The sequence below is a fragment of the Scardinius erythrophthalmus genome (genome assembly GCF_964197995.2).
Source record: "Scardinius erythrophthalmus genome assembly, chromosome: 25".
NCBI classification, from domain to species: Eukaryota; Metazoa; Chordata; class Actinopteri; order Cypriniformes; family Leuciscidae; genus Scardinius; species Scardinius erythrophthalmus.
Window position 1 is genome coordinate 930814 of NC_138245.1, and position 9786 is coordinate 940599.

Sequence of the window (9786 nt, forward strand, 5' to 3'; positions counted from 1 at the left end):
CCACTGGGGGCGATCGCCATGAGTGCATAATGAATGGGAGTCTATGGCGCTAGACGGCTAAATGTGTCTCTTTCACCCGCTTGCCGTTGCGAAATCTCAGATCTGATTGTAGATTTTGCAAGTTCAACATGGGTTATAGGTCGAAAGTTGAATGAACGAGTACTTATGTCCTTTCGATTTCTTACAGGTTGAGTTGTTGTTGCCCATAACACGCTAGCATTCTGCTAATGAACGCTGATTGGTCAGTGAAGGACTGATTACGACCAGAGATACCGCTTGATGGTCTTTTAAAACAACAAAACAAAAACTCTTCTAGCACGTGTGTTTGCCTGTGTCAGCTGTGTTGTGTGTTTGCCTGTGTCAGCTGTGTTGTGTGTTTACCTGTGTCAGCTGTGTTGTGTGTTTCCCTGTGTCAGCTGTGTTGTGTGTTTGCCTGTGTCAGCTGTGTTGTGTGTTTACCTGTGTCAGCTGTGTTGTGTGTTTGCCTGTGTCAGCTGTGTTGTGTGTTTGCCTGTGTCAGCTGTGTCGTGTGTTTACCTGTGTCAGCTGTGTTGTTTGTTTCCCTGTGTTAGCTGTGTTGTGTGTTTACCTGTGTCAGCTGTGTTGTGTGTTTCCCTGTGTCAGCTGTGTTGTGTGTTTACCTGTGTCAGCTGTGTTGTGTGTTTCCCTGTGTCAGCTGTGTTGTGTGTTTGCCTGTGTCAGCTGTGTCGTGTGTTTACCTGTGTCAGCTGTGTTGTGTGTTTCCCTGTGTCAGCTGTGTTGTGTTTCCCTGTGTCAGCTGTGTTGTGTGTTTGCCTGTGTCAGCTGTGTTGTGTGTTTGCCTGTGTCAGCTGTGTTGTGTGTTTACCTGTGTCAGCTGTGTTGTGTGTTTGCCTGTGTCAGCTGTGTCGTGTGTTTACCTGTGTCAGCTGTGTTGTGTGTTTGCCTGTGTCAGCTGTGTCGTGTGTTTACCTGTGTCAGCTGTGTTGTGTTTGCCTGTGTCAGCTGTGTCGTGTGTTTGCCTGTGTCAGCTGTGTTGTGTGTTTGCCTGTGTCAGCTGTGTTGTGTGTTTACCTGTGTCAGCTGTGTTGTGTGTTTACCTGTGTCAGCTGTGTTGTGTGTTTCCCTGTGTCAGCTGTGTTGTGTGTTTGCCTGTGTCAGCTGTGTTGTGTGTTTACCTGTGTCAGCTGTGTTGTGTGTTTACCTGTGTCAGCTGTGTTGTGTGTTTCCCTGTGTCAGCTGTGTTGTGTGTTTGCCTGTGTCAGCTGTGTTGTGTATTTACCTGTGTCAGCTGTGTTGTGTGTTTGCCTGTGTCAGCTGTGTTGTGTGTTTGCCTGTGTCAGCTGTGTCGTGTGTTTACCTGTGTCAGCTGTGTTGTGTGTTTACCTGTGTCAGCTGTGTTGTTTGTTTCTCTGTGTCGGCTGTGTCGTGTGTTTGCCTGTGTCAGCTGTGTTGTTTGTTTCTCTGTGTCGGCTGTGTCGTGTGTTTGCCTGTGTCAGCTGTGTTGTTTGTTTCTCTGTGTCGGCTGTGTCGTGTGTTTGTCTGTGTCGGCTGTGTCGTGTGTTTGCCTGTGTCGGCTGTGTTGTTTGTTTCTCTGTGTCGGCTGTGTCGTGTGTTTGCCTGTGTCGGCTGTGTCGTGTGTTTGCCTGTGTCGGCTGTGTTGTTTGTTTCTCTGTGTCGGCTGTGTTGTGTGTTTGCCTGTGTCGGCTGTGTTGTTTGTTTCTCTGTGTCGGCTGTGTCGTGTGTTTGCCTGTGTCGGCTGTGTTGTGTGTTTCCCTGTGTCAGTTGTGTTGTGTGTTTGCCTGTGTCAGCTGTGTTGTGTGTTTCCCTGTGTCAGCTGTGTTGTGTGTTTCCCTGTGTCAGCTGTGTTGTGTGTTTACCTGTGTCAGCTGTGTTGTGTTTCCCTGTGTCAGCTGTGTTGTGTGTTTTCCTGTGTCAGCTGTGTTGTGTGTTTGCCTGTGTCAGCTGTGTTGTGTGTTTACCTGTGTCAGCTGTGTTGTGTGTTTGCCTGTGTCAGCTGTGTCGTGTGTTTACCTGTGTCAGCTGTGTTGTGTGTTTGCCTGTGTCAGCTGTGTTGTGTGTTTACCTGTGTCAGCTGTGTTGTGTGTTTGCCTGTGTCAGCTGTGTCGTGTGTTTGCCTGTGTCAGCTGTGTTGTGTGTTTGCCTGTGTCAGCTGTGTTGTGTTTGCCTGTGTCAGCTGTGTTGTGTGTTTGCCTGTATCAGCTGTGTTGTGTGTTTACCTGTGTCAGCTGTGTTGTGTGTTTACCTGTGTCAGCTGTGTTGTGTGTTTCCCTGTGTCAGCTGTGTTGTGTGTTTGCCTGTGTCAGCTGTGTTGTGTGTTTACCTGTGTCAGCTGTGTTGTGTGTTTGCCTGTGTCAGCTGTGTTGTGTGTTTACCTGTGTCAGCTGTGTTGTGTGTTTGCCTGTGTCAGCTGTGTTGTGTGTTTACCTGTGTCAGCTGTGTTGTGTCTTTGCCTGTATCAGCTGTGTTGTGTGTTTGCCTGTGTCAGCTGTGTTGTGTGTTTGCCTGTGTCAGCTGTGTCGTGTGTTTACCTGTGTCAGCTGTGTTGTGTGTTTACCTGTGTCAGCTGTGTTGTTTGTTTCTCTGTGTCGGCTGTGTCGTGTGTTTGCCTGTGTCAGCTGTGTTGTTTGTTTCTCTGTGTCGGCTGTGTCGTGTGTTTGCCTGTGTCAGCTGTGTTGTTTGTTTCTCTGTGTCGGCTGTGTCGTGTGTTTGTCTGTGTCGGCTGTGTCGTGTGTTTGCCTGTGTCGGCTGTGTTGTTTGTTTCTCTGTGTCGGCTGTGTCGTGTGTTTGCCTGTGTCGGCTGTGTCGTGTGTTTGCCTGTGTCGGCTGTGTTGTTTGTTTCTCTGTGTCGGCTGTGTTGTGTGTTTGCCTGTGTCGGCTGTGTTGTTTGTTTCTCTGTGTCGGCTGTGTCGTGTGTTTGCCTGTGTCGGCTGTGTTGTGTGTTTCCCTGTGTCAGTTGTGTTGTGTGTTTGCCTGTGTCAGCTGTGTTGTGTGTTTCCCTGTGTCAGCTGTGTTGTGTGTTTCCCTGTGTCAGCTGTGTTGTGTGTTTACCTGTGTCAGCTGTGTTGTGTTTCCCTGTGTCAGCTGTGTTGTGTGTTTTCCTGTGTCAGCTGTGTTGTGTGTTTGCCTGTGTCAGCTGTGTTGTGTGTTTACCTGTGTCAGCTGTGTTGTGTGTTTGCCTGTGTCAGCTGTGTCGTGTGTTTACCTGTGTCAGCTGTGTTGTGTGTTTGCCTGTGTCAGCTGTGTTGTGTGTTTACCTGTGTCAGCTGTGTTGTGTGTTTGCCTGTGTCAGCTGTGTCGTGTGTTTGCCTGTGTCAGCTGTGTTGTGTGTTTGCCTGTGTCAGCTGTGTTGTGTTTGCCTGTGTCAGCTGTGTTGTGTGTTTGCCTGTATCAGCTGTGTTGTGTGTTTACCTGTGTCAGCTGTGTTGTGTGTTTACCTGTGTCAGCTGTGTTGTGTGTTTCCCTGTGTCAGCTGTGTTGTGTGTTTGCCTGTGTCAGCTGTGTTGTGTGTTTACCTGTGTCAGCTGTGTTGTGTGTTTGCCTGTGTCAGCTGTGTTGTGTGTTTACCTGTGTCAGCTGTGTTGTGTGTTTGCCTGTGTCAGCTGTGTTGTGTGTTTACCTGTGTCAGCTGTGTTGTGTCTTTGCCTGTATCAGCTGTGTTGTGTGTTTGCCTGTGTCAGCTGTGTTGTGTGTTTGCCTGTGTCAGCTGTGTCGTGTGTTTACCTGTGTCAGCTGTGTTGTGTGTTTACCTGTGTCAGCTGTGTTGTTTGTTTCTCTGTGTCGGCTGTGTCGTGTGTTTGCCTGTGTCAGCTGTGTTGTTTGTTTCTCTGTGTCGGCTGTGTCGTGTGTTTGCCTGTGTCAGCTGTGTTGTTTGTTTCTCTGTGTCGGCTGTGTCGTGTGTTTGTCTGTGTCGGCTGTGTCGTGTGTTTGCCTGTGTCGGCTGTGTTGTTTGTTTCTCTGTGTCGGCTGTGTCGTGTGTTTGCCTGTGTCGGCTGTGTCGTGTGTTTGCCTGTGTCGGCTGTGTTGTTTGTTTCTCTGTGTCGGCTGTGTTGTGTGTTTGCCTGTGTCGGCTGTGTTGTTTGTTTCTCTGTGTCGGCTGTGTCGTGTGTTTGCCTGTGTCGGCTGTGTTGTGTGTTTCCCTGTGTCAGTTGTGTTGTGTGTTTGCCTGTGTCAGCTGTGTTGTGTGTTTCCCTGTGTCAGCTGTGTTGTGTGTTTCCCTGTGTCAGCTGTGTTGTGTGTTTACCTGTGTCAGCTGTGTTGTGTTTCCCTGTGTCGGCTGTGTTGTTTGTTTCTCTGTGTCGGCTGTGTTGTGTGTTTGCCTGTGTCGGCTGTGTCGTGTGTTTGCCTGTGTCGGCTGTGTTGTTTGTTTCTCTGTGTCGGCTGTGTCGTGTGTTTGCCTGTGTCGGCTGTGTCGTGTGTTTGCCTGTGTCAGCTGTGTTGTTTGTTTCTCTGTGTCGGCTGTGTCGTGTGTTTGCCTGTGTCGGCTGTGTCGTGTGTTTGCCTGTGTCGGCTGTGTTGTTTGTTTCTCTGTGTCGGCTGTGTCGTGTGTTTGCCTGTGTCGGCTGTGTCGTGTGTTTGCCTGTGTCGGCTGTGTTGTTTGTTTCTCTGTGTCGGCTGTGTTGTGTGTTTGCCTGTGTCGGCTGTGTCGTGTGTTTGCCTGTGTCAGCTGTGTTGTTTGTTTCTCTGTGTCGGCTGTGTTGTGTGTTTGCCTGTGTCAGCTGTGTCGTGTGTTTACCTGTGTCAGCTGTGTTGTGTGTTTGCCTGTGTCAGCTGTGTCGTGTGTTTACCTGTGTCAGCTGTGTTGTTTGTTTCTCTGTGTCGGCTGTGTTGTGTGTTTGCCTGTGTCAGCTGTGTCGTGTGTTTGCCTGTGTCAGCTGTGTTGTGTGTTTGCCTGTGTCGGCTGTGTCGTGTGTTTGCCTGTGTCAGCTGTGTTGTGTGTTTGCCTGTGTCAGCTGTGTTGTGTGTTTGCCTGTGTCAGCTGTGTTGTTTGTTTCTCTGTGTCGGCTGTGTCGTGTGTTTGCCTGTGTCGGCTGTGTCGTGTGTTTGCCTGTGTCGGCTGTGTTGTTTGTTTCTCTGTGTCGGCTGTGTCGTGTGTTTGCCTGTGTCAGCTGTGTTGTGTGTTTGCCTGTGTCAGCGGTGTCGTGTGTTTGCCTGTGTCAGCTGTGTTGTTTGTTTCTCTGTGTCGGCTGTGTCGTGTGTTTGCCTGTGTCGGCTGTGTCGTGTGTTTGCCTGTGTCAGCTGTGTTGTGTGTTTACCTGTGTCAGCTGTGTTGTGTGTTTGCCTGTGTCAGCTGTGTTGTTTGTTTCTCTGTGTCGGCTGTGTCGTGTGTTTGCCTGTGTCGGCTGTGTCGTGTGTTTGCCTGTGTCGGCTGTGTCGTGTGTTTGCCTGTGTCAGCTGTGTTGTGTGTTTACCTGTGTCAGCTGTGTTGTGTCTTTGCCTGTGTCAGCTGTGTTGTGTGTTTACCTGTGTCAGCTGTGTTGTTTGTTTCTCTGTGTCGGCTGTGTCGTGTGTTTGCCTGTGTCGGCTGTGTCGTGTGTTTGCCTGTGTCAGCTGTGTCGTGTGTTTGCCTGTGTCAGCTGTGTCGTGTGTTTGCCTGTGTCGGCTGTGTCGTGTGTTTACCTGTGTCAGCTGTGTTGTGTCTTTGCCTGTGTCAGCTGTGTTGTGTGTTTACCGGTGTCAGCTGTGTTGTGTGTTTGCCTGTGTCGGCTGTGTCGTGTGTTTACCTGTGTCAGCTGTGTTGTGTCTTTGCCTGTGTCAGCTGTGTTGTGTCTTTGCCTGTGTCAGCTGTGTTGTGTGTTTCCCTGTGTCAGCTGTGTTGTGTGTTTGCCTGTGTCAGCTGTGTTGTTTGTTTGCCTGTGTCAGCTGTGTTTGTTTCTCTGTGTCAGCTGTGTCGTGTGTTTGCCTGTGTCAGCTGTGTAGTGTGTTTGCCTGTGTCGGCTGTGTTGTTTGTTTCTCTGTGTCAGCTGTGTAGTGTGTTTGCCTGTGTCAGCTGTGTTGTTTGTTTCTCTGTGTCAGCTGTGTCGTGTGTTTGCCTGTGTCGGCTGTGTCGTGTGTTTGCCTGTGTCGGCTGTGTCGTGTGTTTGCCTGTGTCAGCTGTGTTGTGTGTTTGCCTGTGTCGGCTGTGTCGTGTGTTTGCCTGTGTCAGCTGTGTCGTGTTTGCCTGTGTCAGCTGTGTTGTGTGTTTACCTGTGTCAGCTGTGTTGTGTTTGCCTGTGTCAGCTGTGTTGTGTGTTTGCCTGTGTCAGCTGTGTTGTGTGTTTCCCTGTGTCAGCTGTGTTGTGTGTTTACCTGTGTCAGCTGTGTTGTGTGTTTGCCTGTGTCAGCTGTGTTGTGTGTTTGCCTGTGTCAGCTGTGTTGTGTGTTTGCCTGTGTCAGCTGTGTTGTGTGTTTGCCTGTGTCAGCTGTGTTGTCGACGCCTCGAGAGAAAAGAAAGTGGAGAGCTGAAAGCACCAGAGTGACTGAAGGATTGCTGTAAAGCAGTATCTCTGGTCGTACGATGTGTATGACGTCATTGACACTTTAAAAGACTTTTTAAAACAACAAAGTGACTTTAAAAAATCTAACACCCAGCAATGTGTAATTTATTTGCATTTCCTTTCGAATACAACATTCAAATTATTAGACAAAAAATTATATCCTGAGAAAAGTGGATTTTTATTGGTATAGCGCCATAGACCTCCATTCATTCTGCACTCGTCCTGTGAGCGCCCTCATGTGGAGCCAGAGTGGAACTGCACTCGTCCTGTGAGCGCCCTCATGTGGAGCCAGAGTGGAACTGCACTCGTCATGTGAGCGCCCTCATGTGGAGCCAGAGTGGAACTGCAACCAGTTCAGAAGCCGGAAGTTTACTGAGAGTGAAACTTCTCGCCTTATTAGACATTCTCTGCTAGCAGGCTCTTGTTCTGTGGAGAAAGCTGAGTAGTAGGGGTTACCATCCTCTTTTTCCCGGACATGTCCGGCCGTCGAGATCGTCCTGAATGTCCGGGATTCGGCTTTTGCTTTCTACAGTCGCCATTCATTGTTTACATGCGCACCTTTTGTTTCAGTCTAACTGAATTCATTCCGATCGGTGAATCTGAATGTAGTGTTTACATGAACGCTAAACAAGTGATCGGTTGATGTGCGTTTTAACATTGCTAAGAGAATTCCCGCTCCTCCGTGAGAGATACGAGACCGGTGCGTCTCACAAGCGTCGCTCATCAGTAATCACGCCACCAGCCTCGCGCCGTTCTCCTGCGTCCCTCAGCCTCGTCCTGATCGCCACAGTAAACATGATGAATGGCGACTGTAGAACGCAAAAGCCAAAACCCGGACATTTTGTGCGATCTCGAAATCCTGGGCAGATTCATCACGGAGACTCACTGGTAGCCTAGCCTTGTTGTTTAACTGCTCTCTAACTGGTAGGTGTGGCTTGGGAGTGTCCTCCTAGGGCAGCGAAGCAAGTGCATTATGGGAGTTGTTGTCTTTATCCACATGAGCCAAAAATACATTTTCTGGCTTTTCTCAGTCTAGAAGGCTCCAAATTCCAAAATAATTTCACATTTCTTCTACATAAATTACCCATTTTAAATACACATTCATCTTTCCAGAGGTGAAGTATCCCTTTAACGCGCTCCGGCCGCTCACTCGCACAACAACAGTGTTTGAGGATCGACAACGCAAACCTTGAAACAGGATCAAGGAGCAAGTTAGGAAAAATTTTGAAAAACGTGATCATCTCCGTGTAAGCTTCAAAAGCGTGAATCTGTGAGAGCGCTGACGGCGTGCACGTGTGTATCACGTGTTCAGACTATATGGATGTGTGTTTGAATATAAATGTGCGCAGACGTGTGTCTTTACAGCTTGACCTCAACAAACCCCCTGTCCTGCCGTAAACATTCATCATACAGAATTTATTTGTCGCTTCCGCGTGTGACCTGGAGTTATTTTGACAAGGTTTATCAGTTCCTGTGTTCCTGTGTTTCCCAGATCCTGTCCTCCATCGAGCTTCTCCAACACTCGCTCCCGAAGATCAACCGCAGCGCATCGGAGCCGTCGCTGCACCGAGTCTCACACACCGAGGACATCAACATCTGCACACTCAAGTGACGCGTCTCAGACATCCCAGCGCGAGCTCAGGGAACATCTGTCCGTCAGCATCCCTCGCTTTCTCCTCAATCACACAATCACACGCGCGTGTGTGTGTGTGCGAGCGCAGTGCCGCAGGCTGTAAATATTCCGAAGTGCCAGTGCTGTGTTTTTATCCACTTCATGATCACGTGTCTCGCTGTCTCTTTGACTTTGTGTATGTTGCAGAAATCAAAGAAGAGTGGGTATTAACTTTATTATGAAACTTATTAGGGACTCGTTTTTTTTTTTTTTTTGTTCAGCTTGTTACTGGTTGTTATGGAGAGTTAACTTGACAGATTGTTTATCCATTGTATTTTAATAAAATTAAGTTAAATTCACCACACAAACTCTGTTTTTTTTGCTGATGTGAAGAATAAATATAAATTTCATCTGAAGTCACAAGCTTTAAACATGGCTCATCCAATCAGGTTTCAGAACCAGAACAATAAATGGTGTATTTGTGGGTAAAACAATATAACGTTACCTGACAGAACCTGCAGATTTTGCGATATATCGTCACATAGATGACTTTTCAACATTTTGCTCTATTAAAGATTCTAAACATCAATGCGTGTGGCACTTTTTCTGAATATGGTACAAAATATGTAATCAGTAATTTAGCCTTTGAGAGTTCATCATTAATCATCAATGATTAGGGATGCAAGATATCGGTATCGGCCGATATATGTTCATTTTGAATGTTATTATCGACTCGATAAGAAAATGTGTCTGATATATTGAAGCCAATAAATAATGTATTATCTCCTTCAGCTGAGACGCTTCAGATGCGCACTGTTCAACATGATGATTATGAACTGCTTGAAATATGATTGGAAAATACAGTAAAGTGCAGCACAAGTCTGTCATATCTCGGCTCCGGAGAGCTGCATGAAGAGTTCGCCCAGTTCATTGACCTCGTCCTCGTACTGGGGAAGCCCACAATGCTCTCGCTCCTCGATGAAGTCCCACAGACGCACTGAGTTCAGAAACTGAGAGAGAGAGAGAAATATTTCACATTTTAACCCTCTGACAAATCTAACATTGAATTTTTTACTTCATCGGAATGGTACGAAACTTGGTAAAGGTTTTGGCACTTGCTGTGTGAACAAAGAGAAATCATGGACATGAACAGGTTAAACGGTCCTGTAAGAATCGTCACTTGTGCTCCTACGGTCTAAAATGACGCATTGGCAACGAATGAGAGGAAGTTCCTCTAGTGGAAGCGTTTGGAACTGCAGCCGAACACACTCTCACTGAAAGATCATTTTAGCAGATATCAGGATCACATTTGAACACAACTTATTTAGATTTATGGCTTTGATTTTTCTTACAGTTTTAGAGTAAAACATGTTTTTGAAAATATATATTTCATATAAAAATTGAAAATAGTATTTTTGCTAATTCTCTATAACAATAAACGTAAAATTCTGTAACTTTTTTAAAAACTTTTTTTCACTACAGCAATAATCTGCCACGTCGTCTTTGAAAAATTAGCAAACTTAAGTCTGTTGCTCTACTAAAGCATTCAAGATTTACTACAGATTAATTTTCAGGTCTATCCTCAAAAAGGGAATAAATGGATTATAAATACAGCATAAATATAATTTATTACCATAAAATCCCCTAAAAATACAAATATTAAATAAAAAACATTATTGATCTAAAATATAGTACATT

General features: G+C 46.8%; 1 protein-coding gene across 7 annotated transcripts in view; it reads left to right on the forward strand.

The window, feature by feature from the left end:
* Positions 1–8878, forward strand: part of raf1b (Raf-1 proto-oncogene, serine/threonine kinase b) — a 40564-nt gene extending 31686 nt beyond the window's left edge. For 4 of the 7 annotated variants that reach the window (XM_081358085.1, XM_081358086.1, XM_081358084.1 and 1 more), the window contains one exon: positions 7969–8676. In XM_081358085.1, the coding sequence (XP_081214211.1) occupies positions 7969–8088 (120 nt within the window). In that variant the 3' untranslated portion in view covers positions 8089–8676. Of the gene's footprint in view, positions 1–7968 lie in introns of all 7 variants that reach the window. The other 3 variants (XM_081358090.1, XM_081358088.1, XM_081358089.1) reach the window with 2 other exon arrangements.
* The last annotated feature ends 908 nt before the right edge of the window (positions 8879–9786 follow it).